Genomic DNA, 26,899 nt, shown 5'->3' with positions numbered 1-26,899 from the left:
TGCCATGCTTCTAGGAATTCTCGTCTCTCTCTCTCTCTCTCTCTCTCATTAATATCCTTACATACAGATGAGGAAGGACACCACTTCAACTGGGACAACACATCCATCCTAGGATAAGCCAAACAGAGACACGCACGAGAATTCCTAGAAGCATGGCATTCCAACCGGAAATATCATCAAACACATTGACTTCGACCCAATTTACCACCACCTGAGAAAAAGAACAGGAAATGACATCACCAACCCAAAGAAACCTAAACATATAAATAGAAAACAGGAATCATCAGCAATGCTTTGTCTGGAGGTCAGTGAAGACTTCACTGTATGGTGACGAAACGTCTGAAAATGAAACTTCCAGCTCAGATAGCAAACCTACATCCAAATCCATCTATTGTTTATTGCTTTCATACCTTGAAGTTTAACCCCTATACATAAACATGGATCATCTTTTGGATGATAATTGCAATAAAAGTACTTATCAGTCTCTCAAATTCAAAATTCTTTCCCCCAACTCATTCATCTGCATTAACATTATAATCCCCCACCTGATATGTTTTAGTCCTGTAACAAATTACATTAAACATTTTCACAACACACTGATACCCACTCATACCGAGACACATGAAAGTGCACTGACTGTAGAACACACACACACACAAAATAAACTTACTCCTAACAGTGTCACCCAAAACCATGAATAATACAATCCATAAAAGGGGCTTCTGAATGTCTTAAACTCTCACTATGCTTTGCACCAATTGCTTATCAATTTCTATTCATACAAACAACATCTCTTGTCAAAAATTCCTGACATACATTGACCAGTTCCCCGGTGTTAGAATGCATTTGGACTTCCATGCACACACAAACAATTAACTGGTTCCCAAAGTTTAAAGACTTTCTAAGGTACCAGCAGTTCAACACCTTTCTTCTCACATGCTGTTTCCGAATGAGACAATTCCTAGCAGCCAGAGTGCAATTAACTTCAAACATCAATCAAACTATACGACTGAATTAGTGCTCTGGTTCGCATTACGGTTTTAGAACTGAACTAGTAACTTGATGAGTATGTATGCATGCGCATGTGAGTTCAAACTCTATCGTGGAATGTTGTCATGGCTTTCAATTATGATAACAGTATGCAGGCTAACATCATCGTTATTATTATCAAATCATTCAATACTCTCTTAGAAATTCTGCCATACAGTTATCGAGCCTATTTGTCAGTGTCAAATATAAGGATTGACTTTTGTTATTTCTGTGTGTCTAAAAAATTGTGGATTGCAATGAGAAATAACTGTTTTTAAAAATAGGTATTTATCAGGATAGCTGCATAATTTAATGGCAAGGAATTTGATATATGTTGTGAACTGTTTTTAGAGTTGTGGATTCCTGCGATGTGCAGCTGATTGGTTTTCAGCTGAGAAGGGTGGAACCGCACAGAAAATCATGCATGCAACTATTCTCTTTAATCAAAGTCACCTGTTCTCTGCAGTAAATAATGGTGGTTAAACTTGAAGTCAACCAGTGACTTTTCCTGCAGAAGTTGCTGTGAGCTGTGACTTTCAAATTAATAAATAAGATGCATTCTACTAGTGGACTATCCATTCTGAGCTTCTGACAAACCAGTTCATTCGAAAAAAAACAATAGCCTATCTCGCCCCAACATCAGAAACAGGAAGCAAAGATCCCTGAACTGACTTTCTACCTCCAATAATAATCTATTTCCCCTATCTATTTGTCTGTGTTTGTGTGTAATGGGATGTTTAAGGCAATTAGAGTTTCAGTTAGTAATATTATATGGCAATGGCTTATATCTCTTTACCTGTAGCTATTGTCTAATTACTTCTAATTAATATTAATTCTTGGTCACTACAAAAACCTGATAAATGCTGACAATTGACCTTGGTCAGGAAACTAGCCAATTGGGTACCATGTACATTTTTATTATAAGAAACAATTGTTATGACTCCAGATTCAGCAGGGCTCAATTTAGAGTGCGCTATCACAGTAGTCATAATAAATACAGCTATGATGTCTTTCTATCATCAGGTGGTTTAACAAGCCTTTCAACTATAAAAACAAAGTCATTAGATGTTCTGATATCATGTTCTCAGGACTTCAGAAGAAAAGGCAATTCTTGAATTATATTCCAATAATACCTCAGCAAGGCCAGCTGCAGAAAGATGTAGTGACAACATGAATGTTTACATATGCTGTAAGTTTGGATACAAAAATTTATAATAGAAATACAAAAAATATACAAGTTTATCTAAAGAGAGAACAGAACTAACATTACAGATTCTGACGAAAAGATAACATAAGCAATGGGAGCAGTAATACATCATTCAATCCCTCATGTCTTTGCAGCCATTCCAAAAGATTATAGCTGACCTGCTCCAGGACTAACTCCTCTTTTGCACCAGCTCCCAATAGATTCATGAAATATTAAGGAATTGAGAGCTATCGACCTTCCCTATAAATACTTTCTGTGGTAGACTCCACAGGTGTCTGCAGTAAAGAATTCCAGACATCACTACCCTTTAGAAGAAGAAACTCCTTTGTGTTTAAGTATTAAATGAATTTCCTGTTATTCTCTATGTTGCTCAGTTTGAGATTTCCCCATTTGTGGAAACATCTTCTCCACAAACCAGGTTCTGACGGGTTTGACAGGTCATATGTTCCAATAAGATCACCCCTTATTCTTCTAAATTCTAATATCAAATCTGCTTAGCCATTCAAGATAAATTCAACTCCTTCTTCCCAGGTATGAGCCCAGTAAATTTCTTTTGAACTGCCACCAATGTATATCCTTTCTTTAGGTACCAGAAAACACTAATTCTGTTTCTCTCTCCACAGATGTTGATACTTCCAACATTTTTTTATTACCAGTTTAAAGCAACAAAATTGCATGAGGAACAAAATAACCACACTCCAACTGGGGAAGACACAAGCAATCTCCCTGAGGTAACAGTGGCTGAAGGACCTGAACTTAAGGGAATTTATATTTACCAGGAATTGGTGTTGGAGAGACTGTTAGGTCCGAAGGTTGATAAGTCCCCGGGGCCTGATGGTCTACATCCCAGGGTACTGAAGGAGGTGGCTCGAGAAATCGTGGATGCATTGGTGATTATTTTCCAGAGTTCAATAGATTCGGGATCAGTTCCTGCGAATTGGAAGGTGGCTATTGTTGTACCACTTTTTAAGAAAGATGGGAGAGAGAAAGCAGGAAATTATAGACCAGTTAGTCTGACTTCAGTTGTGGGAAAGATGCTGGAGTCTATTATAAAGGATGAAATTACGACACATCTGGATAGTAGTAACAGGATAGATCAGAGTCAGCCTGGACTTATGAAGGGAAAATCGTGCTTGACTAATCTTCTGGAATTCAGCTACACCAGTCAATGAAGGTAAGCATGCAGGTACAGCAGGTAGTGAAGGCGGCTAATAGCATGCTGGCCTTCATAACAAGACGGATTGAGTATAGAAGCAAAGAGGTTCTTCTGCAGCTGTACAGGGCCCTGGTGAGACCATACCTGCAGTATTGTGTCCAGTTCTGGTCTCCAAATTTGAGGAAAGACACTCTGGCTATTGAGGGAGTGCAGCGTCGGTTCACGAGGTCAATTCCTGGAATGGCGGGACTACCTTACGCTGAAAGACTGGAGCGACTGGGCTTGTATATCGTTGAGTTTAGAAGACTGAAAGGGGATCTGATTGAGACATATAAGATTATTAAAGGATTGGACACTCTGGAGGCAGGAAACATGTTTCCGCTGATGGGTGAGTGCCGAACCAGAGGACACAGCTTAAAAATACGGGGTAGACCATTTAGGACAGAGATGAGGAGAAACTTCGTCACCCAGAGAGTGGTGGCTGTGTGGAATGCTCTGCCCCAGAGGGCAGTGGAGGCCCAGTCTCTGGATTCATTTAAGAAAGAGTTGGATAGAGCTCTCAAGGATGGTGGAATCAAGAGTTATGGAGATAAGGCAGGAACAGGATACTGATTAAGGATGATCAGCCATGATCATATTGAATGGTGGTGCAGGCTTGAAAGGCAGAATGGCCTACTCCTGCATCTATTGTCTATTATAACTTTTGAAAACATTACACACAGTGTGCATTTCCTTTAATGAATGTTAGTGCTCTCGCAAAGATCTTACTCAACCAATTTTTTAACCCTACACTCCAAAGTGCACATAGTTATATCTTCATGCTTGCCCAGAATTTAACTTCAAATAAAGATTGATATCAAAACGAAATCAAGAAAAACGTAATCTTGATTCAGGCTCATCAAAATCTGAATAGCCGACACTCCCCAAATGAAAACACTTTCTTTCCCTGATTGACACATGAATATGATGAAAAACTAGTTTGTTTAATCATTTTTATCCTGTTTTCATACACATTACTGATTACATTCCAAAGGTTCAAAATCTATAACTGCTCAGAAATAGCTCCCACCTCTTGAGTTTTAATTAATAAACATAATTCGATAACCGTAAAGTCACTTCGGGAAGAGGATTAACTGATCCCTATTTCTTTTCAAATATCCGCGGCATCTTACTTCTATTTTACCCAACTTCCTGAGGTTGGGCGCACAGCGCTTGCAAATTGTGTGTTTATCCAAATCCACCCTAACTGGTGATCACGCTACAAGGCCTCCAAAGATAGTGAAATGGGGGCGGGGCAGGTGATGCAGAAGTGCAATATTACTTTCAACAAAATCCCTTCCAGATCATGTGAAGGATCGAAGTTACTTACGAGATGCAGCAAAGCAGGTAGCAGGGGCCTCCCCGCTTGCCCCGGCTCTGCAGACTCATGTGAGCCAAAGCACCGCGTAGGATAGAAACGGACGCTTGAGGAGTCGGGTACTCACCAGCCACGAGCCGGATTACGCAAAGCTTGTTGGCTCGTCGCAGCGAACATCCACGGTGTTTCAAAGAGGAGTCTAGCTACTGCAACTGCGATAATACACAACTGTCAGACATTGGCCCTAACGAACTCCAGGAGCCACCATGTCCAGCCCGAGGGACGACGGGAAGAGAAAAGCCAACGTCCGGAAGGAGGCAGGAGGCCCAAACCATTCGACTGGGCCCACGTCGGCCTTTCCTCACGTTTCCAGACAACCCGGACGGCAGATTAAAAAGTGTCTGTCGCTATTCCGAAACAAAACGAACACGACGATCAGATTTCAGTGTCTTGCCTGCTCGTTGCAGCCGCTGCTCGGAGTTGCGCGGGTGCAGTGGACTCGCCCTGTAACCATAGCAACAGCCACAACTAAAGATGGCGACTGCGTTGACGCTGAAGATGCAGCTGCAGGGACTGGAAGAGGAATTTTTCCGCAGAAACAGGTAAGGAAAGGAGAAAGCACTATGCAAAAAAGGGTAGAAGAAAGACCTTCACTGCCGTTGAGGAATTATTTACAGTTGCACCCCTTCCCCTGTCAACTCAAGATGGTTTCAAAAGTAGTGTGCGTGAGAGATTAACTGGTGTCCTGTGTTCTACTTTATGTAAAATGTGGCTAATGTCTTAGTAAAGATAGTCGAGAATGACATTAATGTTATACTTTCGTATGCTGCACCTGAAGGCTGCTCGGCTTTGACACTGGAACTTGAGTGGGAAGAGTTATTGCTGAATTGGAATTAACATACAGTACCTCACAGTTAATATATTTTGTTACATGCAGGCAGATCAGATTAGATAGTGAAATATGTGGATGAGGGAGTGGTGTGAGATCTATGGGTTTTGATTCGGGAAACATTAATTCGAGTACTGTAGAGATACGGAGCTGTTCCTTAGTAATGGGTGGACAAATACGAACTACGGATGCTGGAAATCTGAAACAAAAACAGAAACTCCAGTGGGTCACTGAACCCAAGACGCTAAGTCTGCTTTCTCTCCACAGATACTGCCAGATCAGCTGAGTTTTTTTTCCAGCGATTTCTGTGTTTTTGTTTGGGTGAAACTCTAAGTGAGTTGAGACCAGTGCCCTGATGACTAGAAAAACTTGTGGTACATCGAGCTTTAGTAACCTAAAGAAAATGTATAGGAGTAGGAACTGAGGTGGGAGGATTTAATAAAACGTAAATTATAATAGAATAAGGAAACCTATAAAGGCAATAGATAAATATAACAATTTCGTTAAAATAAGCAGTATGAAATGGAGACACCGAGCTGAACAAGGCTATGATTCATTAGATAGGGTAAAAACACGAGGTAAAAACAATGACTGCAGATGCTGGAAACCAGATTCTGGATCAGTGGTGCTGGAAGAGCACAGCAATTCAGGCAGCATCCGAGGACAGGCAAAATCAACGTTTCGGGCATGAGCCCTTCATCAGGAATGTAGGGGATGGGGGAAAAGGGGGTTGAGAGATAAATGGGGGGGGGGGGTGGGATGGGATGGGGGGGGAGTGGGACTGGAGGGAAGGTAGCTGCGAAGGCGATAGGTCTGTGATAGCGAGTTTGTTTCAGGACATGGTTGAAGAGCTTCAGGGCTGAGGAAATGATCTGGGAGTTGCAGTGGGAGAGAGACTCCCTGAGATTCTTGTAGAGAGAGGAGGAAAACTTCTTCAAGGCAGGCATCCTTGCAAGAGGATTCGCAGTAGGGTTAAAATCACGAGGTAAAAACAATGACTGCAGATGCTGGAAACATCTGCAGTCATTGTTTTTACCTCGTGATTTTAACCCTACTGCGAATCCTCTTGCAAGGATGCCTGCCTTGAAGAAGTTTTCCTCCTCTCTCTACAAGAATCTCAGGGAGTCTCTCTCCCACTGCAACTCCCAGATCATTTCCTCAGCCCTGAAGCTCTTCAACCATGTCCTGAAACAAACTCGCTATCACAGACCTATCGCCTTCGCAGCTACCTTCCCTCCAGTCCCACTCCCCCCCCCCCACCCCCACCCCCCCCCCATTTATCTCTCAACCCCCTTTCCCCCATCCCCTACATTCCTGATGAAGGGCTCATGCCCGAAACGTTGATTTTGCCTATCCTATGATTCATTAGAGACTAACTAGCATCTGACAAAAAAGTAACATTCAAAGATAAAGATATCTGAATATGTGAATAGATGAATTAGACAAAATAGATTAATTAAAAACACAAAACTAAATGGGTTTGATCCAGTATTCTTTGCCCTTTTCTTTCTGTCGGAAGTCACGAGACATCAGATTGTAGCCTAGCAAGTTTATTTGAAATCACAAGCTTTCCGAGTACTGTTCCTTCGTCAGCTTCGCTCTGCAACTACGCAAACTAAAAGTTCAAAGAGATTTAACTTTTTTTCTTCTTGTTTCACGGAATGACGCTGTTGTTATGAATGATTCAAGTACACCTACAATGCTGTTAGGAACAGTGTTCCAGGATTTTGATCCAGTGACGGTGAAGCAATGGTAATTTAGTTGCAAGTCAGGATGGTGTGTAGTTTCGAAGGGAACTTGCATGTTATTTGCTGTACCCATATGGCTGCTGTTTTTGTTCTTCTCTGGTGCTAGAGGTCACCCATCTTGCATATGGCATACGGTGTTGCAATTATGCATTAATGGTGAAGGGAGTGAATGTTTAACATAGAGTACGGGGTGCCGATATAACAGTTTGCCTTTTCCTGGATAACATTGGAGATCCACTACTCCAGGCAATTGGAGTGTATTTCATCATACTCCTGAATTGTACTTGTAAATGGTGTGTAGGTGTTAAAGATGGAAGGCAAGTTACTTACCTCTGAATTCCAAGTCACTGATCTGCTGTTTTATCCATGTTATTAATATGGATTGTCCACTTTAGTTTCTTGTTAATGGAAGTTGGTAATCAAGGATTCAACAATGCTAATGTCATTGAAGTGGAGATAGTTTTTGTCATAATACATTTAGGCTTGCCTAAATTTTTTTGCAGGTTTTTGGAAGTCTGGGAAGGAAATTGACTACTATCTCCAGGCTGTTCCCTTTCCATATCATGAGTAACCCTCAGCCTTCCATCTTTAGAGACCTTGAAATCCAGCCAACGTAATAAATCTGACTTACCTGAATCTGGAAACAATTGAGACCTTCACCCTGGGACTGATTGCAGTCCCAACAGTACTAGGCGACATGGTTGGTCAGTAGTTAGCACAGTTGCCTCACAGCCAGGGACCCTGGTTCAATTCCAGCCTTGAGTGGCTGTGTGGAGTTTGTGTGTTCTCCTGGTGTCTGTGTGAGTTTCTGCGTGCTCTGATTTCATTCCCACATTACAAAAATCTGCAGGTAAGGTGTATTGGCCATTCTAAATAATCTTTAGTGTCAAGGGGTGTGCAGGTTAGGTGGATTAGCTACAGTAACTGGATCCACTATGTGGAATAGAACATAGAAAAGTACAGCACAGAGCAGGCCCTTTGGCCCACGATGTTGTGCTGAGATTTAATCCTAATGTAAAATATAGTAACTTAACCTACGCACCCCTCAACTCACTGCTATCCATATGCATGTCCAGCAGTCACTTCAATGTCCCCAGTGACTCTGCTTCCACTGGCAACTGCTTCCACTCTGGCAATGCATTCCATGCATTCACAACTCGCTGCGTAAAGAACCTGCCTCTGACATCTCCTTTATACCTTCCTCCTAATATGACTCCTCATATGACTCCTCGTACCAGTCAATCCTGCCCTGGGGAAAAGTCTCTGGCTATTGACTCTATCTATTCCACTCATTATTTTGTACACCTCGATCCAGTCTCCTCTCTTCCTCCTTCTCTCCAGAGAGAAAATTCCGAGCTTATTTAACCTTTCTTCATAAGGCAAGCCCTCCAGTCCAGGCAGCATCCTGGTAAACCTTCTTTGCACCCTGTCCAAAGCCTCTGTATCTTTCCTATAGTAGGGCAACCAGAACTGGATACAATATTCCAAGTGTGGTCTCACCAGGGACTTGTAGAGCTGCAGCAAAACCTCGCGGCTCTTAAACTCAATCCTCCTGTTAATGAAAGCCAAAACACCATATGCTTTCTTAACAACCCTAGCCACTTGGGTGGCAACTTTGAGGGATCTATGTACTTGCACACCCAGATCCCTCTGTTCCTCCACACTGCCAAGAATCCTGTCTTTAATCCCATTTTCAGCATTCGAGTTTGACCTTCCAAACTGCATCACTTTTCATTTATCCAGGTTGAATTCCATCTGCCATTTCTCAGCGCAGCTCTGCATCCTGTCTATGTCGTGCTGCAGCCTGCAGTAGCCCTCTATACTACTGATGCCTCCAACCTTTGTGTCATCTGCAAATTTACTAACCCACCCCTCAACCTCCTCATCCAAGTCATTTATAAAAACTACAAAGAGCAGAGGCCCAAGAACAGAACCCTGCGGGACCCCAGTCCATACTGACCTCCAGGCAGAATACGTTCCATCTACAACCACTCTCTGCCTTCTGTCAGCCAACCAATTCTGAATCCAGATAGCCAAATCTCCCTGTATCCCATACTTCCTTATGAATGAGCCTACCATGGGAACCTGATCAAATGCCTTGCTGAAGTCCATATACACCACATCCACTGCTCGACAGTCATCGACCTGTCTTGACACCACCTCAGAACTCAATAAGATTTGTGAGGCATGACCCTTTAATCACACTATGCTTTGCCAAATAGTCATAAATCCTATCCCTCAGAATTCTTTCCAAAACTTTGCTGACCATAGACATAAGACTGACTGGTCTGTAATTGCCAGGGATTTCCCTATTTCCCTTCTTGAAAAGAGGAACAACATTTTTCTCCTTCCAATCCTCCGGTACGACTCCTGTGGAGAGTGAGGAGGCAAATATCCTCGTCAGCAGCTTAGCAACCTCCTTTCTCGCTTCCCGGAGCAGCCTAGGATAAATCTGGTCTGGCCCTGGGGACTTATCAATCTTAATGTTTTCCAAAATTTCTAGTACATCAACTTCATCAATCTTGATCTGGTCGAGACTGTATCCCAGCTCCTCCAAGTTTTCATTTATAACAAGTTCCCTTTCCTTGGTGAAAACCGAAGCAAAAAACTAATTTAGGGCTTCCCCTATCTGCTTGGACTCCATGCACAAGTTCCCTCCACTATCCCTGATCGGCCCTACCTTCTCTCTGATCATTCTCTTATTCCTCACGTATGAGTAAAATACCTTTGGGCTCTCCCTAATCCTTCTTGTCAAGCTTTATTCTTGCCCCCTCCTGGCTCTCCTCATCCATTTCTGAGCTCTTTTCTAGCAAGCCTGTAATCCTCTAAAGCTGTGCCAGATCCTTGCTTCCTCCACCTTGCGTAAGCTGCCTTTTTCCTTTTGACGAGAAGTTCCTCTGTTCTTATCCTCCAAGGTTCCTTAATCTTACCCCTTCTTACCTGTCTTAGAGAAACAAATGCGTACATCACTTGCAACAACTGCTCCTTAAATAGTCTCCACGTGTCTGCTGTGCCCTTTCTGTGGAACAATTGCTCCCAGTCTGTACTTCGCAACTCCTGTCTGATAGCGTCATAATTTGCTTTTCCCCAATTAAATATCTTCCCTCGGTAACTGCTCCTTTCACTCTCTAAGGCTATGCTAAATGTGAGGCAGTTGTGATCACTCACCAAAGTGCTCTACCAACGCGAGATCTGACACCTGTCTCGGCTTGTTGCCAAGCACCAAATCCAAAATGGCCTCTCCCCTCGTTGGTCTGTCTACGTACTGAGTAAGGAAACCCTCCTGAACACACCTGACAAAAAACGGCTCCATCCAAACCATCTGCACTTAGGAGGTTCCAGTTGATATTGGGCAAGTTGAAATCACCCATAACAACAACCTTGCTACTTCTGCATTTTTCCAGAATCTGCCCGCTTATGAAATCTTCAATCTCTGTACTGCTATTAGGTGGTCTGTAGAAAACCCTCAATGTGGTGGCTGTTCCCTTGCTGTTCCTAGCTTCCGCCCATACTGACTCAGTAGACAAACCTTCCTCAACAACCTTTGTTTCTGTAGCTGTGATGCACTCTCTGATTAGCAATGCTACACCCCCTCATCTTTTCCACCCTCCCTGTTCTTTTTAAACGTTGGAACATCAAGCAACCATTCCTGCCCCTATGAAACCCACATCTCCGTTATGGCCACAACATCGTAGCCCCAAGTACTGATCCATGCTCTAAGTTTGTCAGTCTTATTTTGGACACTCCTTGCATTAAAGCAGACACACTTTAACCGATACCTTTGTTTCATCACGTGAGAAACCTTCCTGATAGGTTCAATATATCCTGTTGCTGCCCGGTCTGCAACTGACCTCCTCTCAGACATGTGGCTCTGATTCCCACCCCCCTGCCAAACTAGTTTAAACCCTCATGAATCACATGAGCAAATCTCCCACAAGGACATTTGTGCCCCTCCAGTTCAGGTGCAACTGGTCCTTCACGTACAGGTCCCACCTTCCCTAGAAGGTATCCCAATGGCCTAGGTATCTGAATACACCTTTGTCATCACAAAACAAAACAAGTTTGAGAAAACTGACAACATCATCAACAACATCCTTACTGGCATAAATTTCACAAAATAGGAGGAGAACAACAACAGATTAGATGTCAGAGTGGAATGAACAGTTAATGGGGAATTGCAGACCAGTGTCTACAGGAAGACAACACACACATCAAATACTTAACTACAGAAGCAATCATCCCAACACCCACAAATGGAGCTGCATCAGGACATTATTTAAATGGGTCACAACACACTGCAGCACCCAAGAACCACAGTCCACCGATACTTGAATAACAAATGAAACAAGTAGACAACATGCCCAGAAACTCTAGTCACACTACCATACAAAGACATCTCGGCGATGATTACCAGACTGCTCTGACCCCTAGGCATCATGGTAGCCCACAAACCTACCACCATTTTGAAACAGCTACTGATTAACCTAAAGGACTATATACCAAACCAACAAAACATACGTCATTTACAAAATACCATACAAGGACTGTAGCAAATGTTACAATCGGACAGACAGGCAGAAAACTAGCCACCAGGATACATGAGCACCAACTAGCCACCAAATATCATAACCAACTATCACTAGTATCCATACACACAGACAAAGAGAGAGACACCAGTTCGAATGGGGCAATACATCCATCTGGGACAGGCTAAACAAAGACACGCACAGGAATTTCTTGAGACCTGGTATTCAAATCAGAACTCCAAACAAATAGATTTGGACCCCATTTATCAACCTCTGAGAAAAAGAACCGGAGATGATACCACCCACCTTAAGAGATCATGATGCAAACAGAAAGTGGGACAGAACACCAGCGCTTCACCAGAGGCTCACTGATGACGTTACGTAGCATGGTGACAAAATGCCTGAAAATAAACCTGCCAGCTTAGTGAACAAACATAAAACCTGAACCTCAACCTGAGCAACAAATCTTCTCAAAAATCATAAATGTGAGGTGTTGCATTTTGGAAAAGCATATCAGGGCAGGACTTACATGGAGTCATAGTCATAGTCATAGAGGTGCACAGCCTGGAACAGACCCTTCTGTCCAACTTGTCCATGCCAACCAGAATCCCAACCCAATCTAATCCCACCTGCCAACACCTATCCCTCCATATCCCTCCAAACCCTTCCTATTCATATACCCATCCAGATGCCTTTTAAATGTTGCAATTGTACCAGCCTCCACTACCTTTGGCAGCTCATTCCTTACACATACCATCCTCTGCATGAAAAAGTTGCCCCTTAGATCTCTTTTATATCTTTCCCCTCTCACCCTAAACCTATGCTCCCCCACCCCCAGGGAAAAGACTTTGTCTATTTATCCTATCAATGCCCCTCATGATTTTATAAACCTCTATAAGGTCACCCCTCAGCCTCCGATGCTCCAGGGAAAACAGCCCCAGCCTGTTCAACCTCTCCCTATAGCTCAACTCCTCCAACACATAGTAAGGGCCTTGTCAGTGGTGCTGAACAAGGAGACTTTGGAGTGCAGATTCATAATTCCTTGAAAGTGAAGTTCCAAGTAGACGGGATAGTGAAGAAGGCATTAGGCATGTTTGCCTTTCTTGGTCAGTGCATTGAGTATAGGAGTTAGGCGGTCTTGCTGCAACTTCAGGACATTAGTTAGGCCACCTTTGGAATAGTATGTGTAATTCTGGTCTCCCTCCTATCAAAAGGATGTTGTGAAACTTCAAAGGTTCTGAAAAAATTTACAAGGATGTTGTCAGAGGTTGAAGGGGTTGAACTATAGAGAATGGCTGAATGTGCTGGGGCTATTTCCCCTGGAGTGTCGGAAGCTGAGGGGTGATCTTATGGAGATTATAAAATCATGAGGGGCATGGAGACGGTGAATAGCCAAAGTCTTTTCCCTGGGGCGGGGGTGTCCTAAACTGGAGGACATAGGTTTAAGATGAGAGAGGAAAGATTTAAACAGGACCTAAAGGGCAACTTTTTCATGCAGAGGGTGGTGCATGTATGGAATAGGCTGCAAGAGGAAGTGGTGGAGGCTGGTACAGTTATGACATTTAAAAGGCATCTGAGTGGATATATGAATAAGAGGGGTTTAGAGAGATATGGACCAATTGCTAGAAAATGGAACAAGATGATTTAGGATATCTGGTTGTTAAAGTACCTATTCGAGATGCTCAGGGAATCCCTGATGGACTCTATCGGTATCCTCTCTTGATTCGTCCCAGAGATCGTACTCTGTGGTAATCTGGAATGTAAAACTCTTCCAGACCATTTAGTTTAAATTATTACCTTTATTTACCAATGGCATCAATGTTACACTGTAATAAAGATACCTACAAGCCAGGCTTGAGCTAAGGTTCTAAATCCTTTGTAGAGTAGCAGCACATCCCTTATCCCTAAGAGCTCTCTCCGGCTACTCCCCTTATTGTTGCCAACGAGCTATTTTTATACAGAAGTTGGTATTAAAATTACAAAAACACATGTCATTAATCAGATAAGCAGCAATAAAATGGCAAAAGTTTGCAGAGGAAGAGAAACTCATTGACAGGTCTGAGTACGCTTGACTAATTAAGCTACATGCACATCAAAGTGGGAACCCTGGACCAAGTCAGGCCAGATGGTCAATTTTGGCTAGTACATTATAACGAGAGACTAGTCTAAATTATGCGGAAATGGTCATGAGGTAATCTTGCTCAGTTAACATGTCCAGTTTCATTGTCCTACAAAATGGCTTTTTCTTTTACAATCATCTTAGATTCCCAGAATGCAAATTAAATTCATAACATTCCCGGATCTCGGGGTCCAGGGAACAACACACAACATTCAATCCATTACAAGCCAGTGTTTACTCAAATCAGACTATAACTAGTTAAACTTTCCACCAGCTTTCGTCATGACTGTGTGTGTCTCTCTCTCTCTCTCTCTCTCTTTGTGTCTCTGTGTCCCTTGAACCCTTCAGTCAGTGAATGTCATTTACATAAAACTGTTTTCTCTCTCACTCACACATGAACATCTTCCAATTTTCAGCCTTTGTGTTCTCCTAGCCTGTAAGGGTGATGAGACATTCACTTCCCAGAGCAGTCAGTTCAGTGTGGTATACATGAAAATGTATCAGGATTGTTCTATTACGTACATATTCCACTCAGCTTATTAAATTATAAATTCTTTTCCTTCTGAGTATGTGTTTTGTTAAGAGTCTTTGATATAAACCAGCAATTTAGTTATCCGACACTCTACTGTGAAATATGCACACCTCCAGCCTCTGGTGTGAGAAGGAAGTACTGCCACACATTCCACAAGTGAATAAATGTTATCAACTGATTTACACCGATCCATTGACACTAAGAATACATGTCACTGGTTCTTTTGAACAAGCACTTTCTCGCATTCTCTGCAGCAAATGTGTCACATAGAAGGCTACGTGCTTACTTATGGTTGACATGGACAAATTGAACTGTAGAATGTGTTTCCATGCTGTTTAGCTCTATGACTCAATACCAACACCCGCTAAGAGTTTCCAGCAATTTCTAGCTTTAAAATAATGTTTCTTTTGTTATTTTGGGAGATTTTCTAAAAAAAAAATATTTTTTTATTATATAAGCAAAGCAATTTGGTTCTTCCATCTTGCTATAATGTATCCATAACCAATATTATTTTTTAGCATTGCAGAAGAAAACCGATTACGAGAACATTGCGCTGCTGTGAAAATCCAAAGCTATTTCAGAGGGTTTAAGATTCGAGCACATATCAGGTACAGTCAACCTAATTAAACCTAAATCAGTATTTCAACAATCATAATCTATTAATGTATCTTTACCGTATCCAATACCTTGCTTCATGTTTATCAAGCTTTTGTCACACTTCATTTTAACATTTTTCTAATATAAATCTCCGCAGCTACATTAATTATAAACACTGCACATCTATGCCATATGATGTGACTATAGCTGCCTCACATTTATCTGAAAAGGATTCTAGTGCATAAAGCTCACTTAAAAGCTCCTCAACCTATGACAGAGCCATCTATATTTTGGAATTGCTTTGCCCAGTCTAGCTGCAGGAACGTCAGTAACATTGTTGTGGCATCCTCTGGAATTTCATATATACAGGCAAAGTATAGAAGGCTGGTTTGAATGGAATTTCTTTGGTGCAAATGTACAAATCTATCACCTCTGATCTTTGCTTTGCAGACCCTGGAATTCAAGGCAATCATAGCTGCATATAAATTAGATTATTAACAAATGCATCAGTATAAACAGACACGTGAAGAGCCATCATGTAGACCAACAAGGCAAAAATGACACTGGTACTGTGTGCTGCTAAAAAAGATGCAGCAAAAGTAGTTTTACCAACAAGAATTTAAATAAAGAGAGCAATGCTTCAGTACAGCCCTTTCAAGTATACATATAGCGATTTGATGCTTAGAGTTCATGTTATGGAGATGTCTCATCATTAATGATCTGATTCATATACAAATAAATGAGATCGACAGATATCCTAAACTATAAAAGATTTAGGACTAAATTTGGACCAGATATTAATTTTGAAAATTTAAAATTTTAGAATTTGCAGTTATACTTGGTCATCTCTACCTTTTGTTCAAATCCAGTTTGTGACTTTTGCATCTGATTTATATAATTAATTAATGTGGAAGAAAGAATTGAGTGTCTTTTCTTGAGCAGGGTATTGATTAAATTGTGTATTTTGAACATTTGTCCTAAAATTTAATGTGAATTTAATTGGTATAAAAAAACGATAAGTAGAAGTGGTTTAACACTGATTATCACTTTTTGGAAAACCATGATAGTCTGGTGCATTTGCACACTGTCCTAAGGAGTTACTTTCCTTTCAAATCTTGATGTTCAGATTTTTTAATACTTTGAATTCATGCCCGGGGTCTAATAAAACAATGGAAAGATAAGCAGGATTGATTAGCATCTACAAGGGTAAAATACAGACATAATACCACGTCTCAAAACTCATAAAGGTTATCCACACTATTACAGAGCTTCTTTTTTATTTTCTCTTCTCCTCCCACCCAGCCAGACATCATTTGTCATATTTCTAACTTTCGTCAGTTCCAATGAATGATTCCATAACTTAAACGTGAAATAGTTTCTTTTCACCGATGCTATCTAACCTTCTGACCATTTCTGGCATGTATAGTTTATTTTCTACTGCAACATTTGATGCAGTAATGCTTCTTCCAAGCGAAATGCTTCTTCCAAGTGAAACAACAATTTACATAATCCTTTCAACTAGCATGGAATATTCGCTATCTGTTTGGCGGTCTGCTTTATTTTGGTGAAATCAAACTTTTTGCAAGCATGACCCCCAGCTTCCTGCCTGTTAACAGTTAAATTCTCCACTTTGCACCAACTCTATTTCAGTCCTTGACCTGCACAGTGTTCTACAGAAGCTCAGCTTAAGGTTGAGGACAGCATCACATTTTTCACTCTGTCTTTTGCACTTAATATTGAGTTCAGCAATTCTTAATCATTACGTCTACCTTAATGCTGCATTTTATTTTCTCTTGTTTCTTTGTTCCTTTACTTTGCATTCTGCAGGCTGTTATTCAGCCACTCATGTCTCATCCATACACTTTTGACCCTTTAAATTTACTTGCTATTCCAATTTCTTTGGCTTTTGTACAATATGACCTTTTGTCATTTAATCTCTCCTGCCCTCTAACCTATGGCAGACCTTCTGTTTTGTTGTTCTTCTCACCCACCCCACCTTTCAATTAATCAAAAACTACTACTTTGTTCACTTTCCTCAATTATAATAAAAGGTCACAAATTTGAAATGTTAAGATTGTACCTCCTCACAGGTGACCTGTTGGATATTTCCAACACTTACTGTCCTTAAATTGAAAGATCATGAAAATAACTTGCAGTGTAGAATCACAGAAGTTTGTCATTTTTGAATTTTTGGTGCAATCCAGAACTAATCTCATTAGTTTTTTTCCAAATTTCCCTGCATTCATATCCACTTCAAATATTTATTATTTTCTTTTAAAAGATATGATGGTCTCTGACATAAATGTTTGTTCTTGTAAAACCAACCTGCAGTGTAAAGAGAATTTTTCAAAGCATTCTTTTCCCTGTCATACTCACAATTTTAAATTGATTACACTCCACAATCAAAGGAAATTGTTCTTCCCTGTTCACTTCATCAAGCCCTTCTTAATAGTTAAATAAAAAAGCCTGCTTGGCCTCCTGTTTTGCAGCTTTCAACATTATTGATCTCACCATCTTCTTCAAAAACTCGACATTGTTGTCCAGCTTGGAGAGACTGTTTTTTTTTAGATTAGATTAGATTACTTAGTGTGGAAACAGGCCCTTTGGCCCAACAAGTCCACACCGACCCGCCAAAGCGCAATCCACCCACACCCATTCCCCTTTATTTACCCCTTCTCCTAACACTACGGACAATTTAGCTTGGCCAATTCACCTAACCTGCACATTTTTGGACTGTGGGAGGAAACGGGAGTACCCGGAGGAAACCCACGCAGACACTGGGAGAATGTGCAAATTCCACACAGTCAGTCGCCTGAGGCGGGAATTGAACCCGTGTCTCTGACACTGTGAGACAGCAGTGCTAACCACGTTGCCACCGTGCCGCCCAGTTTCTCATCAGCTTCCATGCTTTTTAATCTAATAAACAGCCAAAGTTTTGTTTGCAATATCTTCTCCTTACTGTTCCCACAAAATTATTTTGTGTGCCCTCAATGATCTATCCTTCACCACCTCTTATTCCTCATCTACAAGTTGCCCCTTGGCAACAAAATCCAAAAGGCCTTAGTTTTCCCAAATGCAGTGATGGCACCTAGTTCTATCTCATCACCATCACTTCCACCTCTAATGTTGCTAAGTTATCAGACTGCTTATCTGACATCCGCAACGGAATGACCAAAACTTTTCTTTATTAAATAGTGGGAAGATTGGAACCATTGTTCTCAGTCCCCAATAAAGCTCTATTTCCAAAGTACTAAGTCCGTCTCTGTTCCTGGCAAGAGTCTGAGGCTAAACCAGTCTATTTGCAACCTTGCTCAAGCCATGTTTGACCCAAGATGAGCTTCTGGCCATATGTTCATACCATCATTAAGACCTTTTGTAACATCACCTGACGTCATGTTTGTCCCAACTTATCTTTCTTGTTGCCTCAAGATTTGTCTATTCCAATATACTTTTGGCTGGCGTCTCACATTTTGCTCTCTCCAAACTTATGCAGTGGAGTTTTAGATAGCCTCAGCCTCATGTCATCCCTTAATCAGCACCCCATCACCTTATTTTCAAATTCCTCCACAGCCTCCTTTTTCTTTTTTCTTCCAGCACTGCTAAGCACTCATTTTGCGCATCCCTGATTTTAACTGCTACACAATTCATAGAATCATAAAATCCCTACGCTGTGGGAACAGGCCATTCAAGCCTATCAAGTCCACAATGATCCTCTGAAGAGCATCCCACCTGGACCCAACCCCTAACCTATCCCTGTAACCCTGTATTTCCTAGTGCTAATCCACCTAGTACTATTGCCAGAATATTGTCAGGGCATAAAGTCTTTATAGTATCGAGTGTATCCAGCAGTTTCTTGATTCAAAATGAAGTGAACTGAATTGGCTGAAACCTGGCATCTGTGATGCCAGGGTGCTCTGGAGAAGGTCAAGATAGGTCATCCAGGCGGAACTTCTAGATGAAGATTGTAGCAAATGCTCCAGCTTTACTTTTTGCACCGATGTGCTAAGCTGTCCCATTATTGAAGTTGGCAATACTTGAGTTGTTTAGTTGTCCACAAACTTTCCCGCCCAATGTGGCAGGACTGTAGAACTTAGATCTGGCCCATGTGCTGTGGAATCGCTTAGATCTGTCTATTACTTGCTGCATATGATATTTGGCACACAGATATGTTGTCGCTTCGAAGTTGATAGCTCATTTTTATGTCTGGCTATTTCTGTTTCTGGCATATCCTATCTTGTTCACTGTACAAAGTTGCTTCCTTACCTTGATGGTATTGGTAAAGTTGGGAATATGGGGAGAGTTGAGTGTGGTGCTGGAAAAGCACAGCCAGTCAGGCAGCATCCGAGGAGCTAGAGAATTGACATTTTGAGCATAAGCTCTTCAACAGCTCTTCTACATGCCAATATTTCTTTCCTTAGATAAGGGGCCTGAAACCGTTCATGGTATGCCAGCTCTAGTTTGACTGGAGCCTTGCATATTTTTAGCAAAACCTTCCAACATTTATATTCCATTTCCTTTGAAATACAGGGTAACATTCCATTTGTCTTCCTTATTTCCTGCTGAATTTAGAGGCAAGTTTTTTTTGATTCATGAATGAGCACTCTGAAACCCTTCTGTTTTGTGACTTACTGCATTCCTTCTCAATTTTAAGCTGTTTACTGGTCATCTAGTTTTCCTGCTAAAATGCAAAACCTCACATTTTCCCTTTATATTCATCTGACTAGTTTGTTACTACTCACTTAACCTGTCTTTATCCCTCTGCAGACTCTTTATGTCATCCTCATTACTTGTCATCCCACCTATTTTGTTCCTCCCCAAACTTGGCTCGAGTGCACTCACTTTCTTTACCCAAGTCATTGTTACAAATAATTGTGGCCTCAGCACTAATTCCTGTGGCACTGTACTATTTGCAGGTTGCAGACGTAAAAATGATTCCTTATCCCAACTCTCTATCTTCTATAAGGTCCTGATATTGGTGATCCCATAGGTGTCCCATTGATTTGTTTACAGATCTTGTCATTGAAGGTGAAGTTGGTTGTGAGGCACAGGTTTGAGGATTCTGTCCTTGCTGATGGAGTTGGTGCTGTCAGGTGTTTGTGTCCTTGGTTCATCTAGCAGTGAGGCCAGTGTTTCTTTGACTAGGGTGATATTTATTGATAAACATCGTATTCAGGAACAACAACCGATAAGCACAGTCCACCGATTCCTGCACAACAGACCCAAACAAGAAGACATAACACGCCCAGACAGTTTATCCACCCTGCCATACATCAAAGACCTCTCTGAGATGATGACCAGACTACTCCGGTCCCCACACCAACAACCAGCGGAATGAACGTCATATACAAAATACCCTACAAGGACTACAACAAACATTACGTTGGACAAACGGGCAGGAAACCACCAGGATACATGAACACCCACTAGCCATCAAAAGCCACCAACTGTCACTGCTATCCATACACACAGACAAAGAGGGACACTAGTTCAACTGGGACAATGATCCTGGGACAACTAAACAAAGACACACAAGGGAATTCCTAGCGTCCAAACTAGAACTCCATTCACAAACATATTTACCAACCTCTCAGAAACAGAACCGCAATTGATATCAAATACCACAACAAACCAAGACAGATAGAGAAATAGCAAGCACGGCAGAACACCAACACTTCATTGGAGGCTCAGTGATGATGTTACCTAGCATGGTAAAGTTGGTGGGTCCAATCACAAACTGCCAGTGGTTGGGACCTAGAGACCAAAATGACAAGTGGTTGTTCTCTAACCTATCCTTTTAGCCAAGAAGGACGTGCAGTACGAAAAGAATACAAGGAGTAAAACTGGGGAAGAAAATAGTAGTTTAAATGAAGTGTTTACCAAACTGAAAAGAAACACTTTACTGGTTATAAACTTAAAACACAATATATCAATCTACAAAATGGCATCAATTCATGACAATTACATTAGCAATCTTTCCACAATTAACTGGGACCTCCTCACTAATCTGCTCCAGGCCTAGTCAAGGTGGCGACAAACAGATCCTGGTAGCGGGCAACTGAGGAGTATGGTTAGTCTGACTGCCTGCCCTTCATTTGTGGTTGTGTACATTCCCAGTCGTCCTTGGAGAGGCTTGCAGTATCCATGGGCACACTTGAGGACATGAATGGGCTAGTTGTTACTTCAGGGGTTGCATTATTATTATAAATATCCAAAATGAAATATTTTCATTTTGAATGATTTGTTGGAGTGCTCCTTTAAAGGATCAGCAGTCTTTAGTTCAGTTTAATTTTACACTGTTTTTAAAAGAGCTTCCATGTCTGATGGATAAATTTCTCTCCCTAAGTTTGCAGTCTTGTTATAGTAGAGGTAACATGGCATCTTGGAAAACTGCATCATTGACAGAGTCGAACAGGATTTTCCCCTGTGATGTAGGACCCAGATGTCAGTGTCAAATAGGGGTCATAACCTGCGCTGTGGGGGTAACAGTCACTTGGCATTGATTTTCCTAAAAATGGGCCAATTAGTAGCCACAGGGCAGACTCACCATCCAATTAAGCAGGTTGGCTTTCAACTGGAGAGCCAAGAGGTTGCTCTTTATCTCGGAAGAAGGTTAAGCCTGCAGTTTAGAAAGATGGAGACAGAACACTTCTGTTTTGAGGTGCTGTCTCTGCATATTTTAAAACTTAGAAATTGAAAGAAAGAGCTTAGCTGCCAGGCCATTGCTGTGAAAAGAAAACCCCCACCACCAGTGATGACATGTAGTTGAATCCAGGCAAATAGAGACCCTCAACTTAACCCATGCAAATTTTATGAATTCAACCACCCCATCCCCCAATGTCTTCTGGCCTAGATCCAGACATATCAGTGGGCCTGTAGGACAAATAGAAAATTCTACCTACTTCTGACAATCAGCTGTAAAGGGACTTCTAATCCCTTTAATGGATTCCCGCTGCTTGCAGAAGTGGCTCTTCAGCTGCTGATCCTGTCTCCAAAAAATAATGCCAAGAAGCAATGGTGATAGTAAATTTACATGCTCGCTAGTGGCATAAATGTTCATACCCACCTATCTCTGTAGTGTTCTCATCTGCGGTCAGAAGTCCTACCACAGTGCCAACAAAGAAAGGCATGCAATTGAGCGTAGCACCTTATTGAATTCTTGTAGGGAACTTCTGTTCTGATATGATGTTGCTGCCCTATATCATGTAAGGTAGGTACCTTTGAAGAAAGCTACTTTTAATTGAAAATTTTCAGATTATAAAATTTATCAGAAAATTAATAACGTTAAAACTATTTTCTTCAAAAGATACGTGCAGAAAATTGCAATCATCATTCAGAAAACATGGAGAGGTTATCGTAGCAGAATGGAATTCAGAAGCATGGTTCAGGTAAAGACCTTGATTCTATTAGGCAATTCTAATTAACTTAGCTCTTGACAAAGATGCATTAAAAATGGAATGATGTTTTATTTTCATTTAAAGAACTTCAATCTTCATGTTAATTAATTTTAATTTTATGGACAAAATCTGGATTTATTACAACCTACTGGAATTTTAAATACAAATATTTGGATATTTAGCCAAGCTAACATACCTCTAGGTTTGGTAGTGCCCAATTTTCATGGACACATTCTGATCCAGAATTGTTTGAGCCATGCATATGTATTTGTGAGAAATAGTGCTATTGATGCTATCCTAGTTTTAAAATAGTATCATTTGTGCAGTTAGTATCTACTGGAAGGATGCAGAGCAGGCAGATTGTGCCAGCCTTCAGTGTGCAAGACTCATTTGATGACATAGCTGTAATTTATGGAGCTCCGTGCTCCAGCCAACACTCTTAAGCTTGTAGAGGTGAACATGTTAAGCACCAAGCAGAATCCCACTTCTCTTCACCTTTCTTCCCAACACCTCGTCCCCACTGCCTAATTTAATAGAACTGTCAAGTATTTACAGTTTTATTATAAGATGTTTTCTTATCTAAATTACATGGAGTATACAGCACATAAACAGGCAATTCAATCCAAAAAGCAATTACACCCAGTCTAACATTTTATGTTTCAACTGAATCTCCACCCCTTCTTCCTTATTTAATTCCATCCGCAAAACTTTCTATTTCCAACAGCAATTAAAGAGAGAGCCAATATTTAGACTGTTTGAGAGGAGACTGGTGATTGGCTGGCAAGTGGACACAGATTGAGGGAGGTGATGCCATGAAGGATATATCAATTAATGATGATTGACAGTTTTGATGTGATTTCTCAAGATGCCTTTACTAATGAACCAGTGATTGGCAGTCACCTGCTTGGCGAAAGTGAGGACTGCAGATCAGAGTCAAGATTAGAGTGGACTGGAAAAGCACAGCAGGTCAGGCAGCATCCGAGGAGCAGGAAAATCAACGCTTTGGGCAAAAGCCCTTCATCAGGAAAGAGGCTGGGAGCCTCCAGGGTGGAGAGATAAATGGGAGGGGGTGGGGCTGGGGAGAAGGTAGGTAAGAGTGCAATAGGTGGATGGAGGTGGGGATGAAAGTGATAGGTCAGAGAGGAGGGTGGAGCGGATAGCTGGGAAGGAAGATTGGCAGGTAGGACAGGTCATGAGCTTGGTGCTGAGCTGGCAGGTTGGAACTGGAGTTGGGAGGGGCGGGAAAATGAGGAAACTGGTGATGTCCACATTGATGCTTGGAGTTGAAGTGTTCTGAGGCGGAAGATGAGGCGTTCTTCCTCCAGGTGTCTGGCGGTGGGGGAGTGGCGGTGAAGGAGGCCCAGGACCTGCATGTTCTTGGCAGAGCAGGAGGGGGAGTTGAAATGTTCAGCCATGGGACGTTGGGTTTGATTGGTGCGGGTGTCCCGGAGATGGTCCCTAAAGCCCTCTGCGAGAAGGCGTCTGGTCTCCCCAATGTAAAGGAGACCACATTGGGAACAACAGATATAATAAATGTCATTGGTGGATGCGCAAATGAAACTTTGGATGCGGAAGGCTCCTTTGGGGCCTTGGATGGAGGTGATGGGGAGGTGTGGGCACATGTTTTGCAATTCCTGAGGTGGCTGGGGAAGGTGCCAGGAGGGGAGAGTGGGTTGTTGGGGGGGGCGCGTGGACCTAACCAGGTAGTCACAGAGGGAACGGTCTTTGCGGAAAATGGATATGAGTGGGGAGGGATATGTATTGCTGGTGGTGAGGTCCATTTGTAGGTGGCGGAAATGACAACGGATGATGCAGTTTATGTGGAGGTTGGTGGGTGGAAGGTGAGGACCAGGGGTGTTCTGTCCTTGTTGCAATTGGCGGGGTGGGGTTTGAGGGCAGAAGTGCGGGATGTGGATGAGATGCTTTGGAGGGCATCTTCAACCACATGGGAGGGAAATTATGGTATTTAAAGAAAGAGGCCATCTGGTGTGTTCTGTAGTGGAACTGGTCCTCCTGGAAGCAGATATGGCAGAGGCGGAGGAATTGGGAATACAGGATAGCATTTTTACAGGAGGTAAAGTGGGAACAGATGTAATCCAGGTAGCTGTGGGTGTCGGTGGGTTTGTAAAAAATATCAGTATTGAGTCAGTCATCATTGATGGAGATGGAGAGGTTCAGGAAGGGGAGGGAGGTGTCAGAGATGGTTCAGGTGAATTTAACGTCAGGGTGGAATGTGCTGGCGAGGTTGATGAACTGCTCAACGTCTTCACGGGAGGATGAGGTGGCTCATCAGTGTAGTGGAGGAAGAGGTGGGGAGTGTTGCCAGTGTAATTACAGAAGATGGACTGTTCTACGTAGCTAACAAAGAGACAGGCTTAGCTGGGGCCCATGCGGGTACCCATGGCTACCCCTTTGGTCTGGCGGAAGTGGGAGGATTCGAAGGAGAAATTGCTAAGGGTGAGGACCAGTTCAGCCAAACTAATGAGAATGTCAGTGGAAGGGTACTGGTAGGGACGTCAGGAGAGGAAGAAACTGAGGGCTTGGAGGCCCTGGTCATAGCGGATGGAGGTGTAGAGGGATTGGATGTCACCTGCTATGTTGAGTTGAAATAGGTGCAGTAACTTCTGTCTGCAAAAAAAAAGACCTTGTTCATTAATACACAAGTGCATTCAACTGCAAGCCCAGTTGACAATCCTAAATCAGTTAATGTAATTCTTTGCACAGTCTATATTATACATCAAATGTTGTAAGATTGTGGATTAACATCTCATTTTGGACATTGTGTTGCAAACTTTGCAATGTACTTTGATCAGTACATTGCTTGTTCTGAACAGCCAAAGGTATGTGCTGTTTGTTAGGATCCTCCAATATTGGGGATGTTCAGTCTAGATACTTGGTATCATACCAACACTGAAATTCATACACCACATTACTCACTTGTCTGCAGGTAGAATGTCTTTTTGGTTTGTCATCAGCATCCTGTTAGTGGCAGACACCATTCACGTGCCTGCTATAGCTTACGTGTAGCTGCCTGCTCATTCTTGATGAAGGGCTTTTGCCCGAAATGTTGATTTTCCTGCTCCTCAGATGTTGCCTGACCTGCTGTGCTTTTACAGCACCACCCTAATCTTGACTCTTCTGTGTAGCTGCTATTCACCTGTTGCTCAAACCTTTGAGATTCCATACTATTACAGAATAATGTGCAGTGGATTGGGCAGTAGCAAACTGATTGGTTTCCTTTACATCCATTCTGACTGCCTTTCTCTGTCTTCCTGCTCCAATGTACTTCTGCAAACTGCAGGATGGTTGTTGGAAGGCTACTAACTTTCACAACTAGAATGACTAGGGCTAAGAGACGAAAATCAGTAATGCTGAGAGAACAAGACAAGTTTCTGTTAATGTGCCAGTGCCACTCAATCAGGGTGATGCCTCAGCCTCATGCCATCATGGTAATCTGATGGTGAACAAGACAGTCTGCAGCATTCACAACCATATTGGCAGTTGTTGGACCTTGCATAACAGTTTGAGCTTGCATCAAGTTTAGTTGACCTGACACGCAAGGAATCTCAACTTTTGTAGCAAGACTTCTAGTGGCATCCACCATGATCTGCTTTGTCATGTTTGGGACCACCAAGTGGACAAAAGGATTTGATCATGCTAGAAAGGATGGAGTTCCAGTTCTGCTCAAAGTATTGTGCCAAGTTGGTACCGGAACCTTCCATTCCCTTGACTGCTTTCTGGCAGGCGTTCCATGCTTCAAGTGTTTCATTGTGTGTACACATCAGCTTTTTTCTATATCCTTGCCCATTGCAGTATTTCAGAGCACAATGTTAAGATCTCAACACCTTGGTGAGCTCACCTCTGCCTTATTCCAATCCCCAGCCCTGAGCACATTTGTGGGACACTGGGAATTGTTTAGGGAGAAGGTAGAAAGGCTACATTCTGCATAAATCTAGAATTAAGGAAAAAGATTGATCTCTAGTTTCTTACACTATCATTAGGCTTTGTATGTCTTGACAGATGCAATCCATTTGTGGCTGGTGTCGCATCAGATGCAGACCCTGCTTCTAAGCTATCCTCTTGATAATATGTGCAAAGTTGAGCTGTGTTTACAAGTATTAAATGTGAAGTACAACATTATGCTCTTGTCCCAATGCCTAGTGAGGTTGTGATTCTTGGGTATTGGATAAGTAAAAAGTCACGGGGAAAGGTTGTGATGAGGAAGTAGGGATTAAAGTAAGAGGAATATGCTTATGCCATCTGCAACTTGTAGGCAGAAGAAATTCTGAGATGAGGAAAAGTAGGATATGAGGAGAAGGATACCATTGTTTTGATTGGATTCAGC

General features: G+C 42.0%; 2 protein-coding genes across 4 annotated transcripts in view; one reads left to right on the top strand and one right to left on the bottom strand.

Moving 5' to 3' along the window:
- gpatch2 (G patch domain containing 2) overlaps positions 1-5,099 on the bottom strand; it is a 304,781-nt gene extending 299,682 nt beyond the window's left edge. Inside the window, 1 exon segment of the mRNA XM_087991317.1 lies at positions 4,877-5,099. Coding sequence (XP_087847443.1) covers positions 4,877-4,926 — 50 coding nt within the window. The 5' untranslated portion in view covers positions 4,927-5,099.
- A 101-nt stretch (positions 5,100-5,200) lies between these two features.
- Positions 5,201-26,899, top strand: part of spata17 (spermatogenesis associated 17) — a 346,047-nt gene continuing 324,348 nt past the window's right edge. For all 3 annotated transcript variants that reach the window (XM_043695798.2, XM_087991318.1, XM_087991319.1), the window contains exons 1-3: positions 5,201-5,351; positions 15,082-15,171; positions 22,464-22,545. In XM_043695798.2, coding sequence (XP_043551733.2) covers positions 5,284-5,351; positions 15,082-15,171; positions 22,464-22,545 — 240 coding nt within the window. In that variant the 5' untranslated portion in view covers positions 5,201-5,283. The remainder of the gene's footprint in view (positions 5,352-15,081; positions 15,172-22,463; positions 22,546-26,899) is intronic.

The sequence above is a fragment of the Chiloscyllium plagiosum genome, unplaced genomic scaffold (genome assembly GCF_037043375.1).
Source record: "Chiloscyllium plagiosum isolate Xiang-an unplaced genomic scaffold, Cpla_swu_hap1 HiC_scaffold_10, whole genome shotgun sequence".
Classification (NCBI taxonomy): Eukaryota; Metazoa; Chordata; class Chondrichthyes; order Orectolobiformes; family Hemiscylliidae; genus Chiloscyllium; species Chiloscyllium plagiosum.
The sequence above is the reverse complement of the archived record's forward strand: the minus strand, read 5'-3'. Positions and strand labels throughout refer to the sequence as shown.